The following is a 26,197-nucleotide window of genomic DNA, read 5'->3' as shown; positions in this document are numbered from 1 at the left end:
GTATCATTCATTCATTCATTATACATGGGTCTTCAAACTCGGCCCTTTTATGACTCATGGACTTCAACTCCCAGAATTCCTCAGCCAGGCATGCTGGCTGAGGAATTCTGGGAGTTGAAGTCCATGAGTCATAAAAGGGCCGAGTTTGAAGACCCCTGATCTAATATATCCCTTATCTGGCTTTATTATCTATTTCTTTGTCCATCCATCCATATCCCCGTAACTATCTCTGTATCTCTCTCTCCACTCCTTCTTTCCTTCATTATGCATCTATCCTTTATCATCCATTCCTTTTACGTCATCTTCCCATCTGAGGATCACGTGCTCAGGCGAGGGGGCGGCGTAGCTCACGCGCACCGGAAATCCGGCCTCCGGCTGGTGGGAGCGACGCTCTGGCGATTTCTATGGTCCGAGGGGAGGGGGCCGTCGCCTTTTCCTGTTTACTTCCTCTCTTTCTTCCGGGTTCGGGGCAATTTGGGGAGTGGGAGGCGAAGCGGGGCCGCAGCCGGAGGGGCCGCCGGGGGAAGAAGGCGGAGGCGGAGGCGAGGTGAGTCCGGCGAGGGAAGGGGAGGTTCACCCATCCAAGAGGTGTGGGACTACAACTCCCATCACCCTCACCCAGGGGGAGGGGTTGGGGGAGGATTTGTAGTTCCCCCTCTTAGTGGGGGGCGGCCGGTGTGCCGTGGGACAGGGAGTCTCCCCCCCGCCGGTTCCCCTTGGCCGGGCAGGAAGATAATCTGGGCTGGGAAGGGAGACCACCAGGAGATCCCAGGGTGGAGCCGGCAGGCAGAAAGAGGCCCGGGCGCTACAGCAGCCCTGATTTCTGATGTTTGTTTGCTTTATTTGATGTATTCACCATTTCTTCTGTGCAGCTCACAACAAATAAGAGTTAAAAAAAACCCAAACACCCAGGCAACCACCCACAACAAACCACAATTAAAAATGGAGCAAAACATAAAATAATAGTCACAGCCGGAGAGTCCATTTAATCTACTGTAGCTTTGCTAAACATCTGGAAGAAAACAGGCAAGCTGGGAGAGCATCAATGAGGCCAAAGTCGTCTCCTTCCTTCTCCCCTCCCACAACACCTGCTCCTGCCACGGATGATGTTACCTAGTTGGGGCATGAGACGTCTGCCAGCAAATAGCCACCAAGGACCCCACAGTCTTCCTCCTCCTCATCCTCCTCCTCCTCCTCCTCCTTCTCCTCCTCCTCCTCCTCCTCCTCCTCCCCAATCTATTTCCCTTCTAGCTCTGATGATCTCTCGATGGGTCAGGAAATGTCTGCAAGAAAACCGCCAAGGCTCGGAGAGCATCAGGGAGCCCAGAGTCCTCCCTTACGCAACCCCCCCTCCATTCTAGCGCTGATAATGTTACCTAGTTGGTTCATAAAACATCTGCAAAAAAATAACCCAGCTCAACAGCAAGGACTTTATTGTCTCCTCCTCCTCCTCTCACTCCTTTCCAGCCCGGATAGTGTTACCTAGTTGGGTCATGAAACGTCTGCAAGAAAACCACCCAGCTTAGAGGGCACCTAGGACCCCCACAGTCTTCCTCTTCCTCATCCCCCCCCCGATGATATGATCTAGTTTGGGTAATGAAATATCTGCAAGAAACCAGACAAGCTCCGAGAGCACCAAGGACCCCATGGTTCCACCCTGAGTTACAAATAACCCTTGTCCGTTGCTTCTTTCTTATGGTCAAAAATCTTGTCATGAAATTTGGGGGGTGAGTCTGAACCAGCTCTAGTGAGCCTACCATGCAGTGGATCTTTCAAGTGTTATTTAAGGATCTGTGAAGAGGAATGATAGAGTCCAGATCTTTGGAATAATTGTCCCATTCTGCTCTCTTTGGGCCAGGTTTTTTACTCGGAATACCGGACACCGCAGGGCAGAAAGGACGCTGACCAACTGGAGTGAGTTCAGAGAAAGTCCTCAAGAGCGGGAAGGGCCTGGAAACGGGTCCTTTGAAGAAAAGTGAAAAGACCTGGGTAGGTTAGCTGCGGAAGGGACGTTTTGGGGAGAGATGTTGGCAGTTTGGGGATATCTAAATGGTTGCCAGGGACGCAGTGGCTCAGTGGGTTAGGACACTGAGCTTGTCGATCAGGAGGTCGGCAGTTTGGCGGGTCGAATCCCGAGTGCCGCAGAACAGAGTGAGCGCCTGTTACTCGTCCCAGCTTCTGCCAACCTAGCAGTTCGAAAGCACGTAAAAATGCAAGTAGAAAAATAGGGACCACTCCGGTGGGAAGGTAACAGCCTTCTGTGCGCCTTTGGCGTCTAGTCATGCCAGCCACATGACCACGGAGACGTCCTAGGACAAGCGCTGGCTCTTTGGCTTTGAAACGGAGATGAGCACTGGCCCCGAGAGTCGGAAACGACTAGCACGCATGTGCGGGGGAACCTTTACCTTTAAATGGTTGCCAAGGAGAGGAGAGTGTGGACAAGTTCTGTACTTATCTGGGAGGGCATGGAACAAGGGGCTGAAATGGGGGCAGTATTAGACGTCAGGGGGAATTTCCTTCAGGTGAGAACTAGTGGAATAGATACCTCACAAAATTTCATGTTTCACTTCAGAACAGAATAATAGAATAACAGTGCCGGAAAAGGACCTTGGAGGTCATCTAGTGCAACCCACTGCTCCAGCAGGTAGCCCTATGCCATTCCAGACAAATGGCTGTCCGGTCTCTTCTTAAAAATCTCCAGTGATGGAACGTCCACAACTTCTGGAGGCTTCCACTGGCTTATCATTCTCACCATCAGGAATGTCTGTGGAGATTCTCAGTCATCCTTCCCAAGGTAGTCTTCCAAAGGCAACTGGACTTTGATGGGTTTTTTTTTTTCTTCTTTGAAAATGTTTCGCTTCTCATCCAAGAAGCTTCTCCACTTCTTAAGTTCAGCACTGGAGAAAGTTCTTGGATGAGAAGCGAAATGTTTCCAAAGAGAAAAACAAGGCAAGCCCAGTTACCTTTTGGAAAAGCACGTTTGGATCGCCACAGGTTATCCTCAATTTACCATCACAGTTGAGCTCCAAATTTCCGTGGTTCAATGAGAAATTTGTTTGTCCCCTTATGCAGCTTTTCTTGCCACGCGTTTGTTAAGCGAATCGCTGCAGCGGTTAACAACACAGTTAATTGAATTTTGATTTTCAGTTAATTTTGCCCCCATTTAACGACCTTCCTGGCCACAGTTGCTATGGGAATCACCACAGTGATTAAGCTAGTCACACGGTCGTTAAGTGAATCTGGCCTCCCCCCCGATGACTTTGCTTGTCGGGAGGTTGCAAAAGGGGATCACGTGACCCCGGAACGGTGTGGCTGTCATAAATATGAGTCAGTTGACAAGTGCCCGATTTTTGATTACATGACCACAGGGCTGTCACAACCGTAAGCGCGAAAAACATTTGTAAGTCCCTTTTTTCCAGTGCCGTTGTAACTTTGAAACGGTCACTACACGAAGTGTTGTAAGTTGAGGATTACCTGTTTTAAGAAATTCCTAGGTTGTTTCTCTCCTTGATTAATTTCCATCAATTGCTTCTTGTACTTTGGAGAATAGCGTCCAGATTGAATAGCCCTCCGTCTAAAATGCGTTTAACAGGTCCTGCACCGAATGGGGTTGGACTAGATCAGGGGTCTTCGAACGTGGCCCTTTGATGACTTGCGGACTTCAACTCCCAGAATTCCTCAGCCAGGCACGTGTGCCTGGCTGAGGAATTCTGGGAGTTGAAGTCCGCAAGTCATCAAAGGGCCACGTTCGAAGACCCCTGGACTAGATAATCTCTGAGGTACTTAACTGATTCTGTGATTTCCTACTGTACTAATCTTTAAATCATCCTTCAAATTGTGTCTAGGTAACAAAAGCGCTACTCCGTGCTGGATTAAACCACCCACCATGTCTAAAGATGAAGAAAAAGTTAACTTGCGTCGCCTGGAGCCTGCCATCCAGAAGTTTATTAAAGTTGCCATTCCCACAGATCTGGAGCGGTTAAGAAAACATCAGATAAATATTGAGAAGGTTATTTTTTTTAAAAAAATGTTAATCTTAAGAAGGTCTGGCAGGAGACTCATATTGCGGGTCCCATAAACGGGGGAATGTTGTCAGAGGACCTAAGAGGAACAGTTTTGTACGGGGTGTGTGTGTGTGTGTGTCCTTGACTCACAGCCATTTGTTTAGCGACCGTTTGAAGTTGCAACGGCAGTGAAAAAAGGGACTTTTGACCAGTTTTTGCCCTTAACGACCATTGCAGCGTCCCCAGGATCAGGTCATCAAAATTCAGCTGCTTGGCAACTGGCTTGTATTTATGACAGTTGCAGTGCCCCGGGGTCATGCGATAGCAATAGCAATGACAGCCCTTAGACTTCTATACTGCTTCACAGCGCTTGTAAAGCCCTCTCTAAGGGGTTTACAGAGTCAGCCTGTTGCACCCCCAACAATCCGGGTCCTCATTTTACCGACCTTGGAAGGACGGAAGGCTGAGTCAACGTTGAACTTCGTCAACATTGAACTCCTGTGCATCACCACGGCTTCCTTCCTTCCTTCCTTCCTTCCTTCCTTCCTTCCTTCCTTCCTTCCTTCCTTCCTTCCCTCCCTCCCTCCCTCCCTCCCTCCCTCCCTCCCTCCCTCCCTCCTTCCTTCCTTCCTTCCTTCCTTCCTTCCTTCCTTCCTTCCTTCCTTCCTTCCTTCCCAAGCAATAGCACTTAGACATATACTGCTTCACAGCACTTTATTCTGAGTGGTTTACAGAGTCAGCCTATTTGCCCCCCAACAATCTGGGACCTCATTTTACCAACCTCGGAAGAAGGGAAGACCGAGTCGGCCTTGAGGTGGTGAGATTCGAACTGCCGAACTGCTGGCAGCCGCCGGTCAGCCAAAGTCCTGCATTCTAACCCTTTTACGACCTTCCGACCATGGGGAAGCCAATGGGGAAGCCAGGTTCTCTTAGCAACCTTGTGACTAACGGCAGATGCAGGAATTCACTTAACAACCGTGGGGAGGAAGGTTGTAAAACAGGGCAAAACTCACTTAGAATGCCTCGTTTAGGTATGGAAATTTGGCCTTCCATTGTGGCTGTAAGATAAGGACTACCTGTGTTGGGGCCCTACCCTGTGGAACATCCACTCCCTCGAGGTGGGTCTGGGCCCAACCCTGCTGGGGTTCCTTAAATAATGGCTTGTCAACTAGTTTGGGGACCCCTTAATAGAGCAACGCCTTAGCCAGTGGTAGGACAGCTAATGGCATGTTTATATCTCGCCGTTTTTTTAATCTATTAATTTAAATTAGTTGTTTCAATGGTTTTTACAGTATATATCCTTGGTTATTACTGTGTAGGCCACGGGTAGGCAACCTTGGCTCTTTTATGACTCGTGAACTTCAACTCCCAGAATTCCTGAGCCAGCCATCCTGAGGGGAAAGAGAGAGGTTTCCAAGCTGAGCCATGCTGACTCAGGAATTCTGGGAGTTGAAGTCCACAAGTCACGAAGGGGCCATAGTTCCCTCATGGTGGCTCAGAAATTCTGGGAGTTGAAGTCCTCGAGTCATGAAGGGGCCATAGTTCCCCCATGCTGGCTGAGGAATTCTGGGAGTTGAAGTCCACAAGTCACGAAGGGGCCATAGTTCCCTCATGGTGGCTCAGGAATTCTGGGAGTTGAAGTCCTCGAGTCATGATGGGGACAAAGTTTCCCCATGTTGGGTGAGGAATTCTGGGAGTTGAAGTCCTCGAGTCATGAAGGGGCCATAGTTCCCCCATGCTGGCTGAGGAATTCTGGGAGTTGAGGTCCACAAGTCATAAAAGAGCCAAGGTTGCCTACCCTGGTGTAGGCTATTCAGAGTCACTGAGATGGGTACTGTGATTAAAGAAAGAAATATTTTTACACCTCGGCTGAAAAACGTCCCTTTGCTCTCTGCTTGATCAAAACCAAGCTGAAATAGTGTGGCTGAACATAAGAAACCCTGCCATGCTCTTTCCAGGGAAAAATGTCTTGGATGTAATTTAGAATAGAATAGAGTTGGAAGGGACCTTGGAGGTCATCCAGTCCAACCCCCCTTCTCAGGCAGGAAACCCTAGACCATGTCAGACAAACGGCTGTCCAGTCTCTTCTTAAAAACTTCCAGTGTTGGAGCATTCACCACCTCTAGAGGCAAGTTGTTCCACTGGTTAATTGTTCTAACTGTCAGGAAGTTTCTCCTTAGTTCCAGGTTGCTTCTCTCCTTGGTTAGTTTCCCTCCATTGCTTCTTGTCCTGCCTTCAGGTGCTCTGGAGAATAATCTGACCCCTTCTTCTTCTTTGGAGCAACCCCTGAGATACCGGAATGCTGCTATCCTCTCATCCCTTGGTCCTTCTCTTCATTAAACTCTTCGTTAAACTTGACACCTTTTTCTTTAGGGCGTCCCCATTTTGCACAAGGGAGGAGGCAAATCCTTGGGTGGTTTGACTCCGTGCCAATTGAGAGGCCGTGTTTCTGAGACCCCATCCCCTCTGCTCTCTGTCGTTTGCAGTATCAGAGGTGCAGGCTGTGGGACAAACTGCACGAAGAACACATCAATGCCGGTCGTACCGTTCAGGTAAGGAGACGACGGCCGTAGACGTCCGCTGGAGAAGACAGCATGCTGGGAAAATGAGCCCCTCGGTAATCTTTTTCTGGGGAAAGCAGAGCTGTGGGAACGTGCCCCCGTGTTATCCGTTGGGTGGGTTTCTTTAAAAGACATATGAACCGCCTCGTTCCCGAGTCTTGAGGCAACCTCAGCACCTTTAAGAGCTTTGGCCTATCTGGGGGAATTCTGGGAATTAAAGTCCACGCTTCTTAAAAGTTGCCAAGTTTGGGGAACACTGCTCTAGCAAGGGGTTCCTCCATCTGGGCTTAAGAGCAACGCTTTTCGGGTCCTTTTTAGTCTATTTCAGGACTTTCCAACTTTAGCCACTTTTAAGACCCGTGGACTTCAACTCCCAGCATTCCCCAGCCAGCACTGTTAAGTAGTCCTGGATTTACAACCATTCGTTGGGTGACTGACGTTACAACAGCACAGAAAAAAGTGACTTACAATCGTTTTTCACACTTACGACGGTTGCAGCATCCTCCACATGATCAAAATTCAGACACTTTGCAGCTGGTTCATATTTACGACGGTCGCAGCGTCCCAGGGTCACGTGATCCTCTTTTGAGACCTTCTGAGAAGCAAAATCAATGGAGGAAGCCAGATTCACTTAACAACCGGGTTACTAACGTAACTGCAGTGATTCACTTAACGGCTGTGCAAGAAAGGTGTAAAATGGGGCAAAACCCGCTTAACAACTTCAGCGGAGCTGTGTTCGTAAGTTGAGGACGACCTGTATTTCAGGGTTCCCCAACTTTGGCTAGTGGAGGCGTAGGGAACCTTGGCTCTTTGATGACTTGTGGACTTTAATACCCAGAATTCCTGAACCCAGCCATGCTGGCTCAGGAATTCTGGGAGTTGAAGTCCACAAGTCATGAAGGGGTCATAGTTCCCCCATGCTGGCTGAGGAATTCTGGGAGTTGAAGTCCACAAGTCATGAAGGGGCCAAAGTTCCCCCATGCTGGGTGAGGAATTCTGGGAGTTGAAGTCCTCGAGTCATGAAGGGGCCATAGTTCCCCCATGCTGGCTCAGGAATTCTGGGAGTTGAAGTCCATGAGTCATGAAGGGGCCATTGTTTCCCTCATGCTGGCTCAGGAATTCTGGGAGTTGAAGTCCACCAGTCATGAAGGGGCCATAGTTCCCCCACTCTGGCTGAGGAATTCTGGGAGTTGAAGTCCACCAGTCATGAAGGGGCCATAGTTTCCCTCATGCTGGCTCAGGAATTCTGGGAGTTGAAGTCCACCAGTCATGAAGGGGCCATAGTTTCCCTCATGCTGGCTCAGGAATTCTGGGAGTTGAAGTCCACCAGTCATGAAGGGGCCATAGTTTCCCTCATGCTGGCTCAGGAATTCTGGGAGTTGAAGTCTACCAGTCATGAAGGGGCCATAGTTTCCCTCATGCTGGCTCAGGAATTCTGGGAGTTGAAGTCCACAAGTCATAAAAGAGCCAAGGTTGCCTACTCCTGGGCTAGTGTAAGATGCATGGACTTCAACTCCCAGAATTCCCCAGTCAACAGTAACTATTATTATAGACATAACAAATAGAATTCTTGGGGGGGGGGCGTTTTGTACCTAGCCTGATTTGCAATGGAGGCCTAACCGAAGTAAAACGGACGAGTCCTTTTTTTCAAATATTACAGCAGCTGCGAGCAAATATCCGAGAGATGGAAAACCTTTGTTCCCGAGTCCGGAAGGAAGATATTATGACTTTGCAGAGAATGATTGATCCCGTGAAAGAGGAGGCTTCCTTGGCCGTAAAAGAATTTTTACAGCTGCATTCGGAGTCTGCCGAAGTGCTGAAAAGACAGTTCAGAGAGCAGGAGGCCTCCTCATCGGCTGCTTTGACCCGCTCTACCACCATCGCAGCAGGTACTGTTTATTTATGTATTATTTTTTTTTTAATCCTGGGTTTATTATTATTATTTAACAACTGTCAGAAATTTTGAGCTCATTTGTGGTCGTAAGTTGATAACTACCTGTATTTTCAGGTTTTTCCAGCTTTGGCTACTTTAAGGTGCATGCACTTCAACTCCCAGAATTCTCCAGCCAGCAGTAACTATTATTGTATATAATAAAGAGAATTCTCTAAGTATTATAGAAAAAGGGTATGTATAAGTGTATAAGTATACTTGTATAAACAGAGGCATAGAATCAAGATCATGCGAGTTATTATTACCGCTTTATAAAACCCTAGTGAGGCCACACCTGGAATGCTGCAGCCAATTTTGCTCACCATATCACAAAAAAGATGTTGAGAGTTTGGAAAAAATTCAGAGAAGAGCAAGTAAGATGATCCAAGGCCTGGAGACTAAAGCATACGAAGAACGGCTACGGGACTTGGGTTTGGCCAGTCTTAGGAAAAGAAGATTGAAAATCAGGCTTGTCAGATGTTATATTTTTTCTGTCCTGCTGTATGGAGTAAAGAGTTGGTCTTTGACAGAAGGCCACCCGAAGAGATTAGAAGCATTTGAAATGTGGATTTACAGGCGGCTGTTACGTAGAAGCTGGGTTGACAAGATCAGAAATGAGGGGGTGATAAGCTGCCTGGGAAAGCCAAGGGAAATCTGGAGACCCATCTATTTGAACAAGCTGGCCTGGCCTGATGGGGGATATGTTAGGGTTTTAATGGGTTTTTTTTATATTGATATTGTTTTAACTGGACTACTATTTACCGTATATACTTGAGTATAAGCCGAATTTTTCAGCCCACTTTTTGGGCTGAAAAATTCCACTTCGGCTTATACTCCAGTCAACAAAAAAAACTTACCGAGGACTTGTGCGCGGCCGAGGCTTTGGTGCTTCCGGGATCGCCCGCACCTCTCCCAAGCCACCGCCGTCCGAGACCTGCCGAAGTTTGGGGAGGTTTGGGGAGGTGCGCGCGCACCTCCCCAAACTCCGCGCCTTGCCTGCCTGCTTCTTTCCGCAGCGGAAAGAAGCAGGCAGGCAGGGCGCGGAGGAACGGAGACTTGCCGACGTTTGGGGAGGTTTGGGCGTCTCCCCAAACCTCGGCAGGTCTCCGTTCCTCCACGCAGACCTGCCGACGTTTGGGGAGGTTTGGGCGCCTCCCCAAACCTCCCCAAACCTCGGCAGGTCTCCGTTCCTCCTGCCGACCTTTGGGGAGGTTTGGGCGCCTCCCCAAACCTCCCCAAACCTCGGCAGGTCTCCGTTCCTCCTGCCGACCTTTGGGGAGGTTTGGGCGCCTCCCCAAACCTCGGCAGGTCTCCGTTCCTCCGCGCAGACCTGCCGACGTTTGGGAAGGTTTGGGCGCCTCCCCAAACCTCCCCAGGTCTCCGTTCCTGTTTGGGGAGGTTTGGGCGCCTCCCCAAACCTCCCCAAACCTCGGCAGGTCTCCGTTCCTGTTTGGGGAGGTTTGGGCGCCTCCCCAAACCTCGGCAGGTCTCCGTTCCTCCGCGCAGACCTGCCGACCTTTGGGGAGGTTTGGGCGCCTCCCCAAACGTCCCCAAACCTCGGCAGGTCTCCGTTCCTGTTTGGGGAGGTTTGGGCGCCTCCCCAAACCTCCCCAAACCTCGGCAGGTCTCCGTTCCTCCGCGCAGACCTGCCGACGTTTGGGGAGGTTTGGGCGCCTCCCCAAACGTCCCCAAACCTCGGCAGGTCTCCGTTCCTCCGCGCAGACCTGCCGACCTTTGGGGAGGTTTGGGCGCCTCCCCAAACCTCCCCAAACCTCGGCAGGTCTCCGTTCCTGTTTGGGGAGCTTTGGGCGCCTCCCCAAACCTCCCCAAACCTCGGCAGGTCTCCGTTCCTCCGCGCAGACCTGCCGACCTTTGGGGAGGTTTGGGCGCCTCCCCAAACCTCCCCAAACCTCGGCAGGTCTCCGTTCCTGTTTGGGGAGGTTTGGGCGCCTCCCCAAACCTCGGCAGGTCTCCGTTCCTCCGCGCAGACCTGCCGACCTTTGGGGAGGTTTGGGCGCCTCCCCAAACGTCCCCAAACCTCGGCAGGTCTCCGTTCCTGTTTGGGGAGGTTTGGGCGCCTCCCCAAACGTCCCCAAACCTCGGCAGGTCTCCGTTCCTCCGCGCAGACCTGCCGACCTTTGGGGAGGTTTGGGCGCCTCCCCAAACGTCCCCAAACCTCGGCAGGTCTCCGTTCCTGTTTGGGGAGGTTTGGGCGCCTCCCCAAACCTCCCCAAACCTCGGCAGGTCTCCGTTCCTCCGCGCAGACCTGCCGACCTTTGGGGAGGTTTGGGCGCCTCCCCAAACGTCCCCAAACCTCGGCAGGTCTCCGTTCCTGTTTGGGGAGGTTTGGGCGCCTCCCCAAACCTCCCCAAATCTCGGCAGGTCTCCGTTCCTCCGCGCAGACCTGCCGACCTTTGGGGAGGTTTGGGCGCCTCCCCAAACCTCCCCAAACCTCGGCAGGTCTCCGTTCTTCCTGCCGACCTTTGGGGAGGTTTGGGCACCTCCCCAAACCTCCCCAAACCTCGGCAGGTCTGCGCGGAGGAACGGAGACCTGCCGAGGTTTGGGGAGGTTTGGGGAGGTTTGGGGAGGCGCCCAAACCTCCCCAAAGGTCGGCAGGTCTGCGCGGAGGAACGGAGACCTGCCGAGGTTTAGGGACGTTTGGGGAGGCGCCCAAACCTCCCCAAACGTCGGCAGGTCTGCGCGGAGGAACGGAGACCTGCCGAGGTTTGGGGAGGTTTGGGGAGGCGCCCAAACCTCCCCAAACAGGAACGGAGACCTGCCGAGGTTTGGGGAGGTTTGGGGAGGCGCCCAAACCTCCCCAAACAGGAACGGAGACCTGGGGAGGTTTGGGGAGGCGCCCAAACCTTCCCAAACGTCGGCAGGTCTGCGCGGAGGAACGGAGACCTGCCGAGGTTTGGGGAGGTTTGGGGAGGCGCCCAAACCTCCCCAAACAGGAACGGAGACCTGCCGAGGTTTGGGGAGGTTTGGGGAGGCGCCCAAACCTCCCCAAACAGGAACGGAGACCTGGGGAGGTTTGGGGAGGCGCCCAAACCTCCCCAAACGTCGGCAGGTCTGCGCGGAGGAACGGAGACCTGCCGAGGTTTGGGGAGGTTTGGGGAGGCGCCCAAACCTCCCCAAACAGGAACGGAGACCTGCCGAGGTTTGGGGAGGTTTGGGGAGGCGCCCAAACCTCCCCAAACAGGAACGGAGACCTGGGGAGGTTTGGGGAGGCGCCCAAACCTTCCCAAACGTCGGCAGGTCTGCGCGGAGGAACGGAGACCTGCCGAGGTTTGGGGACGTTTGGGGAGGCGCCCAAACCTCCCCAAACAGGAACGGAGACCTGCCGAGGTTTGGGGAGGTTTGGGGAGGCGCCCAAACCTCCCCAAAGGTCGGCAGGTCTGCGCGGAGGAACGGAGACCTGCCGAGGTTTGGGGAGGTTTGGGGAGGCGCCCAAACCTCCCCAAAGGTCGGCAGGAGGAACGGAGACCTGCCGAGGTTTGGGGAGGTTTGGGGAGGCGCCCAAACCTCCCCAAAGGTCGGCAGGAGGAACGGAGACCTGCCGACGAGCCGCGGCTACACAGGGTATTCCTGTGTATTCAGGCTTGCAAAATGGCGGATCGAGCCTCTGCTGGCGGCAGAGGCTTGCAGAACGGCGGATCGGCTTATACTCGAGTCAATAACTTTTTCCAGTTTTTGGGGGTGAAATTGGGGGTCTCGGCTTATACTCGAGTCGGCTTATACTCAAGTATATACGGTAATTCTTTTTAATTTTTGTATTTTGTATTTTATATGTGCCCTGTTCACTGCCCTGAGTCCTTCAGGAGAAGGGCGGTATACAAATATAATAAAATGAAAATGAAATGAAATCGTCAAAACAAAACAAAAGTTAGAATATTTCGGACATGTAATGCGATGCCCATCGTGGCTTGAAAGTCTAAGGGACTGTTCTGGACAAAAATCAGCATCACTTTTTTGTGTGGCTGCTGATAAAAACATGATCGCCAATGTCCGATAACGGATATGGCAGAAGAAGGAAGAAGAAGAAGAAGAAGAAGAAGAAGAAGAAGAAGAAGAAGAAGAAGAAGAAGAAGAAGAAGAAGAAGAAGAAGAAGAAGAAGAGGAAGAAGAAGGAGGAGGAGGAGGAGGAGGAGGAGGAGGAGGAGGGAAGAAAGGAAGGAAGGAAGGAAAAGAAAGAGAAAGAAAGAGAAAGAAAGGAAAGAAAGAGAAAGGAAAGAAAGAGAAAGAAAAAGAAAGGAAAGAAAGAGAAGGAAAGAAAGAAAGAAAGAAAGAAAGAAAGAAAGAAAGAAAGAAAGAAAGAAAGAAAGAAAGAAAGAAAGAAAGAAAGAAAGAGACAGACAGTATTTATTATTCCTTGGGGCGAGGGTGCTTTATAAAATCCATTGTCCAGAGCTGTAGTTGTGTAATGGTTTTAGATGTGGTTGTGTCTGTGTGTACATTTATTTCCTGTCTTGCAGTGTTGATAGCGCGCTGACTGACTGCGCGTTCTTTTCCTTCAGAAACCTTCTCTAATGCGGAAGATGGAGAAAGTTCCCTTAGCCAGATTTTTGCTCCGTTACCAGAAATCCCCCAGGATCAAAACGCTGCAGAATCCTGGGAGGTATTAGAAGAGGTAATTAGCACATCCTATAATAATTTTCTTTTCAAATACAATGTTCATTTTAAAATGTCTTATTAGGACAAGTGACATTTTGCTGAACGAAAGATCTAAAATTTGCACTAAATTATAATTTAAAGCAATGATGTATCATTGGTATTTAACACCGGATATGTTGTCAAGAATGCATGTTATTTTGGAATAGAATAGAATAGAATAGAATAGAATAGAATAGAATAGAATAGAATAGAATAGAATAGAATAGAATAGAATAGAATAGAATAGAATAGAATAGAATGGAGGAATGTAGAAATGTAGAATAGAATAGAATAGAATAGAATAGAATAGAATAGAATAGAATAGAATAGAATAGAATAGAATAGAATAGAATAGGAATAGAATAATGGAATGGAAATAGACTAGACTAGACTAGACTAGACTAGAGTAGCAAATATGGAATAGAATAGAATAGAAAATATGGAATGGAATGGAATGGAATAGAATAGAATAGAAAAGAATAGAATAGAATGGAATAGACTATAGATAGAATAGAATAGAAAATGGATAGAATAGAATTAGACTAGACTAGAATAGGAATAGGAATAGAATTAGAATAGAATAGAATAGAATAGAATAGAATAGAATAGAATAGAATAGAATAGACTATGGATAGAATAGAATTAGACTAGACTAGAATAGGAATAGGAATAGGAATAGAATTAGAATAGAATAGAATAGAATAGAATAGAATAGAATAGACTATGGATAGAATAGAATTAGACTAGACTAGAATAGGAATAGGAATAGAATTAGAATAGAATAGAATAGAATAGAATAGAATAGAATAGAATAGAATAGAATATGGATAGAATAGAATAGAATTAGACTACAATAGGAATAGGAATAGAATAGAATAGACTATGGATAGAATAGAATGGAATGGAATAGACTATAGATAGAATAGAATAGAAAATGGATAGAATAGAATAGAGTAGAGTAGAATAGAATAGAGAATGGAATGGAATAATAGAAAATAGAAATAGAAATAGAAATAGAATAGAATTAGAATAGAATAGAATAGAATAGAATAGAATAGAATAGAATAGAATAGAATAGAATAGAACAGAACAGAGCTGGAAGGGACCTTGGAGGTCATCTAGTCCAGCCCCCTGCTCGAGCAAGAGAACCTATACTAACTGAATGTTATTTTAACTGAATGTGATTTTAAGTGAATGTTACGTTAACTGAATGGTGGAAATGCAAATGTAAAGAAGGGTCCTTGTATCATTTATGTTGGACAAAGGAAAGAAATATCATAGTAGGATTCAGATCTTAATACAGAAGATTCACAAAGTGAATATAAAGATAAAAGCAGAGACTTTTTGGGAGGATTTATTATAATGGAAAAAGACTTGGGGGAAAAAATGGGATTTTGATGTTATATATGTTGACGGCAGCAATATTACTTTACGGACAAAAATGGAAGGACGCTTCTGTTCCCACAACAGATGATCAGCTGCAAAAGTCGATGGAGTTAGCAGAGAGGGATAAACGGATTGCTTTGATAAAAGAAAAAAAAATACAATTGATTTTGTTTCTGTTTGGAAACTGCTTTTGGTGGGGGGGAAAAATGAAATTTTGGTTTTGCTGATTAAACAGGTTTGTTGTTATAAAAATGGCTAGCCTATATTATTATTATGTAAAAGTAAAAAGTTGAGGTGGTATCTTATTATCTTATTCTACTGCACTTTTAAAAAGAAGTTAATGTTGTTTCTTTTTCCCTTTTATCCTACACATTTTTCTCATTCACTTCTCCTCCCCCTCTCTCCCCCCCCATTATTTTCTTTTGTACTTTGTATTTATATTATATTTTGATAAACTAAAAAAAATAGAATAAAAGAAAAACAAACCCGAGTAACATTTTGGTGTTTTCTTTAGGACCTGATTGAACTTAGCACTCTGGTGACAGAGTTCTCCCTGCTTGTTCATGTAAGTAGAGCAAAGATGGTTTCTCTTATTTTACTCCGGATTCTACCAAAAGAGAACCAGAATCTTAACTGGTTTTCTACCAGGCTCCCCAAAAGCTTTAATATTCTCTGCCAGGTAAAATGATAATTTAAAGGGGAAAATGTAGACATCGCAGTAATGTTTGCAGTTTGCATACGGTAATTCCATGATCCTTTTGCTGGCTAGGCCAGGGGTAGGCAACCGCGGCTCTTTTATGACTGGTGGACTTCAACTCCCAGAATTCCTGAGCCAGCCACGCTGAGGGGAAGGGAGAGGCTTCCATGCTTAGCCATGTTGGCTCAGGAATTCTGGGAGTTGAAGTCCACCGGTCATAAAAGAGCCGAGGTTGCCTACCCCTGCCCTATACAATTTCAGACAAATGGCTGTCCAGTCTCTTCTTAAAAAGGAGAAGGAGAAGGAGGAGGAGAAGAAGAAGAAGAAGAAGAAGAAGAAGAAGAAGAAGAAGAAGAAGAAGAAGAAGAAGAAGAAGAAGAAGAAGAAGAAGAAGAAGAAGAAGAAGAAGAAAAAGAGAATTGGAAGGGATCTTGGAGGTCATCTAGTCCAACCCCCTGCTCAGGCAGGAAACCCTATAACATTTCAGGCAAATGGCTGTCCAGTCTCTTCTTAAAAACTTCCAGTGTTGGAGTATTCACCACTTCTGGAGGCAGGTTGTTCCACTGGTTAATTGTTCTGTCAGGAAGTTTCTCCTTAGTTCCAGGTTGCTTCTCTCCTTGACTAGTTTCCATCCGTTGCGTCTCGTCCTGCCTTCGGGTGCTTTGGAGGATAGCTTGACTCCCTCTTCTTTGGGGCAGCCCCTGAGATATTGGAACACTGCTATCATGTCACCCCTCACCCTTCTCTTGTTGAAACCAGACATCCCCAATTCTAGCAACTGTTCTTTAACAATTGTCTCACTTAGCAACGGAAAATTTGGGGCCAAGTCTGCTCTCCCTACAGTAAGTTTGATGCCAGTCAACACCAGGAGGGGAAGTATTAAATCCACTCTGACTTGCCAGATTCCCGTCCTCAGCCATCTAGCGCCACCAGCTCTGTTAGTGAGAGAATGGAGAAAAATTATGAACAAGTCACTCCTAGATTGTGTAGTTCGTTGTGTACATCACATCATGACTGGCTGTAAGCTGAGGACATCTACCGGTCCAGCATCTTACTATTTTTCACATGAAAGATACTGTGCTTCAATGCTCGGACGGCCTCGGCAGGGGTATCTGACTACAGGTCTTCATAACGTTCCTATTTTACTGTTATTTTTTAAAATCTAGGCGAAATGTTGACATACAGGTAGTCCTGGACTTACAACAGTTCATTCAGTGACCGAAGTTAAAAGAAAAAAGTGACTTATGACCATTTTTCACGCTTACGACCGTTGTTCACATCCCCAGGGCCGCGTAATCAAATTTTGGGACACTGGGCAATTGACTCATATTTATGACGGTTGCAGCATCCCGGGGTGGGGGTCACGCAATCCCCTTTTGTGACCTTCTGACAAGCAAAGTCAATGGGGAAGCCAGATTCACTTAATGACTGTGTTACTAACTTAACAATTGCAGTGATTCACTGAACAGCCGGTCGTAAAGTGGGGCAAAGCTCACTTAACAAGCGACTCACTGACCGACAGAAATTCTGGGCTGCCTGGTGGTCATACGTCAAGGATGACCTGCATATTGCAAGTCCACAGATGAAACATATGATTTCTCCAAAGCGCCTGAAGGCAGGACAAGAAGCAACGGATGGAAACTAATCAAGGAGAGAAGCAACCTGGAACTAAGGAGAAACTTCCTGACAGTGAGAACAATTAACCAGTGGAACTCCTTGCCTCCAGAAGCTGTGAATGCTCCAACACTGGAAGTTTTTAAGAAGAGACTGGACAGCCATTTGTCTGAAATGGTATTAGGTTTCCTGCCTCAGCAGGGGGTTGGACTAGATGACCTCCAAGGTCCTTCCAACTTTACTATCATCATCATCATCATCATCATTGTCACTATTATTATGTGCCATATGCTCAATAAATAAATGAGTCCGTGCTTTGCTTGTAGACCCAGCAGGAGAAGGTGGACCGGATCGAAGAGAACGTCTGCAGTGCCGTCGCCAACGTGGAAGAGGGGACCAGGAACTTATCCAAGGTGCGTCTGCACCATCTGCTCTCCGGTTGCGAGCTGGGAGGACTCAGCTACCCATCTTCCACAGTCAGCTACTCCTCCTAACAGGACCCAATCGGTCTTGGCGCGTTTGGGCCAGCGCATCTATGAGCATCGCCAGCCCACTTCTGCCCCAGGCCTGCTCGCGGATACCTGTTTTATTTATTTTTGTAAAACATTTTTGTAGCCGCCCATTTTTCAGTGTTATAAGTGGCTGCCAATCAAAGATCAAAAAAACACATCAAATCATTTTAAAAACCAGTCATGGATTCATATCGCTCACCCAGAGACTCCTTGGCAAGCCAAACGGACTGCAGACAGTCCTCGCCTTACAGTCCTCCTCTTCCTCCTCCTCCTCCTCCTCCTCCTCCTCTTCTCTCTCTCTCTCTCTCTCTCTCTGTCTCTCTTCTGCAAACCCTACTCCCTTCTAGCACCGATGATGGTACCTAGTTGAGTCATGAAACGTCTGCATGAAAAGCACCCAGCTCAGAGAGCACCAAGGACCCCACAGTTCTCCTCCTCCTCCTCCTCCTCCTCCTCCTCCTCCTCCTCCTCCTCCTCCTCCTCCTCTTCTCTCTCTCTCTCTCTCTCTCTCTGTCTCTCTTCTGCAAACCCTACTCCCTTCTAGCACCGATGATGGTACCTAGTTGAGTCATGAAACGTCTGCATGAAAAGCACCCAGCTCAGAGAGCACCAAGGACCCCACAGTCCTCCTCCTCCTCCTCCTCCTCCTCCTCCTCCTCCTCCTCCTCTTCCTCTCTCTCTCTCTCTGTCTCTCTTCTGCAAACCCTACTCCCTTCTAGCACCGATGATGGTACCTAGTTGAGTCATGAAACGTCTGCATGAAAAGCACCCAGCTCAGAGAGCACCAAGGACCCCACAGTCCTCCTCCTCCTCCTCCTCCTCCTCCTCCTCCTCCTCCTCTTCCTCCTCCTCCTCCTCCTCCTCCTCCTCCTCCTCCTCCTCCTCTCTCTCTCTCTCTCTCTCTTCTGCAAACCCTCCTCCCTTCTAGCACCGATGATGGTACCTAGTTGAGTCATGAAACGTCTGCATGAAAAGCACCCAGCTCAGAGAGCACCAAGGACCCCACAGTTCTCCTCCTCCTCCTCCTCCTCCTCCTCCTCTTCTCTCTCTCTCTCTCTCTCTCTTCTGCAAACCCCACTCCCTTCTAGCACCGATGACATTCCCTAGTTATGAAACGTCTGCATGAAAAGCACCCAGCTCAGAGGGCACCCGGGATGCCCGCAGTTCATCCCTGAGCTACAAATATTCTCTTCGCTTGATCTCTTCCCTCTTTGGGGCTGTAGTCAGGACTCCTCTGAGTCAAAGGGTGTTGCTGGCCTGTAGGAACAATTGGAGACCCCTCTGTCCTCTGTCCGCTTCGTTCCCGCGTTCGGAGGTGACCAGCCGCTGATTTCCTCTCTCGTCTCCCAATTCCTGCAAAGCCGTTGGAGCCGGGCAGAGGGTGAGATTGTCTGAGGATGCTCTTCAAGTGACCCTCTTTTCTGCCCCTCTCTTTTTTCCAGGCTGCCACCTACAAGCTGGCTGCTCTTCCGGTGGCCGGCGCCCTCCTGGGGGGAATCGTGGGGGGGCCGATCGGGCTCCTGGCCGGCTTTAAAGTGGCTGGACTGGCGGCGGCGCTGGGCGGCGGCGTGCTGGGCTTCACGGGAGGGAAGCTCATCCAGAGGAAGAAGCAGAAGATGATCAAGGATCTCTCGTCCTCCAGCTGCCCGGATCTGCCCAGGCCCAGCGACCAAGCGGGCAGCTGAGGACGGAGCTGAAGCCGTCCAGACTGGCATCACGGCGCTGCCCTCGCTTTGGCCTGGACTCTGGTCTTCTTCTTCTCCTGCTGGAAATTTTGTTTTTTCCTGTTGAGAATGTGAAAGGGACACAATTCACCCCGGAATAACTCTTTGACTTGCACCCGAGGGATTTGCAAGCCTGGCACGCTCCGGCGTGCCTCACCTGCCGCTTACACCAGGCGAGAAAGGTGCACGCCGAAGGGGGTGCCTCTTACCTGTTCCCCTTACTCCTTCAGGGACTGTTTAACAGTGTTCACCAAATGCCTTTTTTCCCCCCCAGGTAAGACGGAAAGAATGCCCGCAGGTAGCAGTTTTAGCCTCTGGAAAAGGTTTTTTCAGCTCCAGCGCACAAATCCTGTTTTTTTTTTACACCTGTCGGGGTTTTTTAGTGCTTCTGGCGTCTCTGTGGCTGAATCGGTTGGCAGTGGGAGATTGGGGCTCCCGGCGGGACAGGCCTGTGGAGGTCAGGTGAAGAGGGGCCGAGATTTTTCTCGCCTGGGGAGGGGGCTTTTGTTTGCAAATTTTAATTTTCCGGACAGGAGAGTTGGTGTCTACCTCTCATTTTAAAAGTGCCACGGTTTGGAAAAGCCAGAACTGGCTATTTGGGGGCAAATTCTCTGCTTGTTACTTATCAGATGTCTGGAACATCTCAACTGTGGCAACTTTCAGATGAGTGGACTTCAAGTCCCAGAATGCCACAGCCAGCAAAGCTGACGGGACTTCTGGGAGTTGACGTCCACTCACCTGAAAGTTTACCAGTTCATTGGAGGATGCTGGGAATTGAAGCCCACACATCTGGAAAAGGGGATAACATTGCTCTAGAACAGAGGTGGGGAACGATGCCCCCCTTTATGACTTGCGGACTTCAACTCCCAGAATTCCTGAGTCAGCAAGGAATTCTGGGAGCTGAAGTCCACTCATCTGAATGTTTCCCAATGGATTAGAGTGTGCTGGGAATTGAAGCCCACACATCTGGAAAAGGGGGAAACATTGCTCTAGAACAGAGGTGGGGAACGACGGCCCCCTTTATGACTTGCGGACTTCAACTCCCAGAATTCCTGAGTCAGCAAGGAATTCTGGGAGTTAAAGTCCACAAGCCATAAAAGCCATGTGCAACTCACAAAAGCTGTTGTTTCCCCCCCCCTTCCTATTCTAGGATATAAGAAGTCAAAAATTATTTGGTTCCATGCCAGCTGAAGTCTAAGCCTGGAAACAATCTGTTTGGAAGGGAGGGTGTGTGTGTGTCTCTGTGTGTGTGTGTGTGTGCGTGCGAATCAAACAACGGGATGTGGGTTGGTTGGTTCAAAAGAGCAGCATTGCTACAACTCCTGTTTTTCCTCTTTTGCACAAATACGACAGCAACCCGTCAACATTTGGCGTTGCCCCCGGAGTCAGTGACTTAAAAAAAAAAATTACCTATTCGAAGTGTTTGAAACTGTCTCTCGGACATGTTTTTACGTGGCGTGTTGGATGCCCTCTTTTAAAGTGGGGCAAAGCGCTTTTATTGGGTTGTTTGTGCGAACGCCGGGTGCCTGCGCCCCCTCGGATAAATAAAAAGGGTTTTAAAAAGAAGTTTTAAAAAAAGAAACTGGTTCTGTGAACTTTTTGCTGATGTGGCAGTTGGGGAATAACGAGGAGGCTTATTTCCTTATTAGGTTTTGCTGACTGCTGATCCGCGTTGCAGGGCGCTCCGGGAGAAGAAAGCAGAAAGATGCACACTTGTTTGTTTGGGGAAGGGGAGATTTTTAACCCTCTGCGGGGCAGTTCCAGACAAAAAAATAAATTCTCAACTTACAGCAGTCTGTTGAGTGACCGTTCAAAGTTACAGCGGCACTGAAAATTGTGACCTATGACCGTTTTTCACACCGTTGCAGCCTCCCCTTTTGGTCACGTGATCACAATTCAGACGCTCGGCAACTGACTCATATTTGTGACGGTCGCAGTGTCTGTGTGTGTGTGTGTGTGTGTGTGTGTGTGTGAGAGAGAGAGAGAGAGAGAGAGATGATCCCCTTTTACGATCTTCTAACGTCAGCTGGGTATGGCCAGTCTGGAGAAAAGAAGACGGGAGGGGGGGGACATGATAGCAGTCTTCCAGTATCTCAGGGGCTGCCCCAAAGAAGAGGCAGTCAAGCTATTCTCCAAAGCACCTGAAGGCAGGAGAAGAACCAACGGATGGAAACTCATCAAGGAGAGAAGCAACCTAGAACTTAGGACGACAGAGCAATTAACCAGTGGAACAACCTGCCTCCAGAAGTTGTGGGTGCTCCAACACTGGAAGCTTTCAAGAAGAGATTGGACACCCACCTGTCTGGTATAGGCTAGAGACCCTAAATCAGGGGTCTTCGAGCTTGGCCCTTTGATGACTTGTGGACTTCAACTCCCAGAATTCCTCAGCCAGGCACGTGTGCCTGGCTGAGGAATTCTGGGAGTTGAAGTCCACAAGTCATCAAAGGGCCAAGCTTGAAGACCCCTGGTCTGGATCCAAGTCTGCAGGTTCATCAAAATGGCCAACTGAGGAATTCTGGGAGTTGAAGTCCACAAGTCATCAAAGGGCCAAGCTCGAAGACCCCTGGTCTGGATCCAAGTCTGCAGGTTCATCAAAATGGCCAACTGAGGAATTCTGGGAGTTGAAGTCCACAAGTCATCAAAGGGCCAAGCTTGAATACCCCTGGTCTGGATCCAAGTCTTCAGGTTCATCAAAATGGCCAACTGAGGAATTCTGGGAGTTGAAGTCCACAAGTCATCAAAGGGCCACGCTTGAAGAACCTTGCCCTAAATGGGTCCTTGCTATGGAGCTGTCCTTCCTGGGGCTAACAGCAACCAAGATTAATATGCCTGTGAGGTTTTTAATCTGACTGCGTGAGAACGACTACCGGTATAGTTGTTGGTTGTGTTCCCAAAACCAGATGGCTTTCTTAGCAATTGCACATTTACAACAGGCTACCATCGGTTAGTTATAACCCTGGCTTTTGGGTGTGCCTGTCCAAATTCTGTCTGAAGACATAAGAAGGAGTAGGGCGACACGATAACAGTCTTCTTATATTTCAGGGGCTGCCACAAAGAAGAGGTGTGTGTGTGTGTGTGTGTGTGTGTGTGTGTGTGTGAGAGAGAGAGAGAGAGAGAGAGAGAGAGAGAGAGAGAGAGAGAGAGAGAGAGAGAATTTATTTTCCGAAGCACCCGAAGGCAGGACAAGACGCAACGGATGGAAACTCATCCAGGAGAAAAGCAAACCCGGAACTAAGGAGAAACATCCTCACTGTGGGGACAATTAACCCGTGGAACAAACTTGCTGGCTGGGGAATTCTGGGAGCTGAAGTCCACAAGTCTGTTTGGAGAACAGTTGTGCCTCCCATCCAAATATCATCCAAACCCAGCCTGGCTTAAGTTTTCTTTTTTTCCTGAGGTCACCAGCCCCTTGAATTCACGCAGAAGATGCCAATGGCAATAAAATAAAATAAAAAGCAGAATGATGTCCTGGCACGATGCCCTGCGACGGACAGCCTTCTTTGTCGGAGGCCTGGACCGATGCTGGTGCCTGTTGGGTCCAGCCAGATGGGGGCCTGACCTGGTTTGGGGATGGGAACTGCTCTGGCCGAGGGCCAGGATGGGACGGTGAGGTTGGCAAAGGGCCAGAAGAGGGCAGCAAGACACAAACCGGAGCAAGAGAGACCCCAGTTCAGCTAAAGGAGTAACAGGCTGATGATAACAGGGGTCGTGCATTTTCGGGGGGGGGCACGGGGGGCGCGAGAAGCTCTCTTCATATGTTTTAGCCTCCAGGCCTTTCATCATCCTGCTTGCTCTTCTCTGCACTTTTTTCCAAAGCCTCAACCTCTCTTTGTAACGTGGTGACCAAAACTGGATGCCGCATTCCAGGTGTGGCCTTACTAAGGATTTACAAAGCGGCACTCACACTTGAAGGGACGCGGTGGCTCAGTGGGTTAGGACGCTGAGCTTGTCGATCAGAAGGTTGGCAGTTTGGCAGGTCGAATCCCGAGTGCCGCGTAGCAGAGTGAGCGTCTGTTACTCGTCCCAGCTTCTGCCCACCTAGCAGTTCGAAAGCACGTAAAAATGCGAGTAGAAAAATAGGGACCACTCCGGTGGGAAGGTAACAGCGTTCCGTGCGCCTTTGGCATCTAGTCATGCCGGCCACATGACCACGGAGACGTCCTCGGACAAGCGCTGGCTCTTCGGCTTTGAAACGGAGATGAGCACCGGCCCCTAGAGTCAGAAACGACTAGCACGCATGTGCGGGGGAACCTTTACCTTTACCTTACTCACCCTTGACGTGATTTCGATTCTGTGCCTCTGCTTACGCAACCCAGGACTGAATTAGCTTTTTTCTTTGGCTAATGCTCAGCGTCTGGGTAGCGTAAATGCAGTCGGCGCCGCCTGTTCTGAGATCCTTTTCGGATTTTCTGACCTAGTCCCTCGCCCTGGGATTCCCTGGTCTCCCCACCCAAGGAGGAATCTGGCGGGCTGTCTATGGAGATTCTCCGCCATCCGGTTCCTCGTAATCCCGCTTTTTCACGAGGCAACCGGACTTCCTTGTTTTTTCTTTGAAGACATTTCGCTTCTCATCCCAGAAGCTTCTTCAGCTCCGACTGAATGGTGGGGAAGGGAAGGATTTATACTCCTTGCAGACAGCCGGTCATTTGCAATCTTTCAGAGAGTCGTTGAGGCTACTTGGAGGTTTTACCCGTGTCCTCAGGGTCGCCTGAGTGGTGCAAATGGGTGTGGAGCCTTCTTGGAACTGCTGAAAGGACCATGTGGTACACTGGAGATACAGGATGTCCTATCCCTCCCTATAGACACAAAGTTGATGTTGAATCTAATTACGGCAGCGAGACTTTTAGTAGCGCAATATTGGAAGAAGGAAGAACTGCCGACTATAGAAGAGTGGACTTTGAAAGTTTCTAACTTGGCAGAAATGGCAAAGATTTCAGCATATTTGAAAGATCAATCGCAACAGAGATACATTGTGGAATGGAGAAGATGGATTGAATATATCCAGAATAAATATGGGACTAAAAAGTATCATTTAGCATTTGAATAAGTAGCGGATTTTTATGACGTTTAATTAGTTAGTAGTTATTTTATTAATATTTTGACTATGGAGAGTTAAAGTGTGATAGAATTTAATGTTTTATTATTGTTGTTAGCATATTTTAGATTATGCTTGTTTGTATTATTATACCCTGTATTCAGCTCTGGGAAGTCGGGGAGGGGGGGAGGGGAGGGGGAGGAGGGTTTTTTTTTTGTATTCAAAAATGTATTGTAAAACTTTTCAATAAAAAAGGATGTCCTATCCCTCCCCCTCAGTTGAGGGAGGGCTGTTCCATTTGGAGATAGATGGCCTCTTTGGTCCCTCTTTCAAACCAGCGGTCCTTGAAAGAGTGGCCATCTTCGAAAGGCAGATGGAGGTGCTGAATCTTGTCCTGATGGGTTTGCTCTCCTAGGTCAGGGGTCTTCAAACGTGGCCCTTTTATGACTTGTGGACTTCAACTCCCACTCAGCGTGCCTGGCTGAGGAATTCTGGGAGTCGAAGTCCACAAGTCATAAAAGGGCCACGTTTGAAGACCCCTGTCTTGAAGCATCCTGGCTGAGGAATTCTGGGAGTCGAAGTCCCCAGGTCATAAAAGGGCCACGTTTGAAGACCCCTGTCTTGAAGCCTCCTGGCTGAGGAATTCTGGGAGTCGAAGTCCCCAGGTCATAAAAGGGCCACGTTTGAAGACCCCTGTCCTAGGTTGTGCCATCTGCTGGTCTCCCCTTCACTGCTGGCCATACAGCCATGACGCCAGCAGCGGCCTCTAGAGGGCAGCAGAGCCTTGCTTTGGAGAGGGTCCTTTCCTGCAGGGAGGCAAACCTCAGCCAGGCGTTCCCCCCCCCCCACAACATCTGCTTCCGCATCACTTTCTGGATCTCTCCCAGGGAAGGAACCGCTGGCTCCCCTGGCCTTGCAGCTGCAAGAAAAGGGCATGCCGGCAAATGCATGTTGCTGGGGACTTGCGTCTTGTAGCTGCTGTGTGGAAGGTGGCCTCCAGTCAGGGGTCTCCTCCTCCTCCTCTTCCTCCTCCTCCTCCTCCTCCTCCTCCTCCTGCGAAGATGAGCCTTGAGAGTCTGTAAGGTGGGCCTCCTGGAGGAAGCCTGGCGTTGGCCTCCAGGCTCCGGATTGAGGTGCGTGAGCTTCCGAAGTTCAACTCGAGGCATTGAAGCTGGTCAGCTGGAGACTCCCTTCCGGTTTGGAAAGTTTGAGTGAGAATAAAAAGGGGGTGATCAGGCTTGTTAAGGAGGCGCCACCAAGACTGACAGGGCAGGCCACTTGTATAGAAACAGGGAGCAAACGCCACTCCCTTGTTGCCTAGTTGGGTCATGAAATGTCTGCAAGGAAACAACCAAGTTCAGAGAGCACCAAGGACCCCGCAGTCCTCCTCCTCCTCCTCCTCCTCCTCCTCCTCCTCCTCCTCCTCCTCCTCCTCCTCCTCCTCCTCCTCTTTCTCTCTGTCTCTCCTAGCACTGGTGATGTGACCTAGTTGGGTCATGAAACGTCTTGAAGAAAAACACCAAGCTCAGAGAGCACCAAGGACCCCACAGTCCTCCTCCTCCTCCTCCTCCTCCTTCTAGCACTGATGATGCTACCTAGTTGGGTCATGAAACGTTTGCAAGAAAACCACCCAGCTCAGGAAGCACCAAGAACTCCACAGTCCTTCCTTCCTTCCTTCCTTCCTTCCTTCCTTCCTTCCTTCCTTCCTTCCTTCCTTCCTTCCTTCCTTCCTTCCTTCCTCCTTTATTTACCCTTCTCTATTCTGCAAACCCCACTCCCCTCTAGCACTGATGAAGTTGCCTAGTTGGGTCACAAAACGCCTGCAAGAAAACAGTCCCGCTCAGAGAACGCCGAGGACCCCTCATTTGAGCTACCAATATTCTCTTCTGTGGCTAAAAGGTGGGTGGGTGGGCCTGGAGATCTTCGGAGGCCCCAGGGACCCTCCACAACTCTTACGCTGTGAGCAAGGGTGCTCTTGAGCTAACCAATAGCCAAGCTAGCCAAGCTTCACCTTCTTGGGTGAACGCAGAGGGTGGCTTTTGCTAAGCCCATCCGTCCCTTTTAGCCTGCTGTCCGACTG

At 49.1% G+C, this 26,197-nt stretch overlaps 1 protein-coding gene across 3 annotated transcripts; it reads left to right on the top strand.

Annotated features, from left to right (window-relative positions):
• Positions 1–443: 443 nt before the first annotated feature.
• Positions 444–20,872, top strand: STX17 (syntaxin 17). 3 transcript variants are annotated; one of them, XM_083360124.1, is made up of 9 exons: positions 444–549; positions 1,863–1,989; positions 3,846–4,009; positions 6,491–6,556; positions 8,226–8,454; positions 13,014–13,126; positions 15,050–15,100; positions 17,173–17,259; positions 18,801–20,872. In XM_083360124.1, the coding sequence occupies exons 3-9, from the start codon at positions 3,887–3,889 to the stop codon at positions 19,041–19,043; spliced, it is 912 nt and encodes a 303-aa protein (XP_083216250.1). In that variant the 5' UTR covers positions 444–549; positions 1,863–1,989; positions 3,846–3,886; the 3' UTR covers positions 19,044–20,872. The 3 variants fall into 3 exon arrangements, with proteins under 3 accessions (XP_083216250.1, XP_083216251.1, XP_083216252.1); XM_083360125.1 differs by having other exon boundaries at positions 468–547; positions 1,859–1,989; XM_083360126.1 differs by lacking the exons at positions 444–549; positions 1,863–1,989 and having other exon boundaries at positions 3,855–4,009; positions 6,491–6,621.
• The last annotated feature ends 5,325 nt before the right edge of the window (positions 20,873–26,197 follow it).

This window comes from Vipera ursinii (genome assembly GCF_947247035.1).
Source record: "Vipera ursinii genome assembly, chromosome: 3".
NCBI lineage: Eukaryota > Metazoa > Chordata > Lepidosauria > Squamata > Viperidae > Vipera > Vipera ursinii.
Note: the sequence above shows the minus strand (reverse complement) of the source record. Positions and strands in the feature narration are given on the sequence as shown.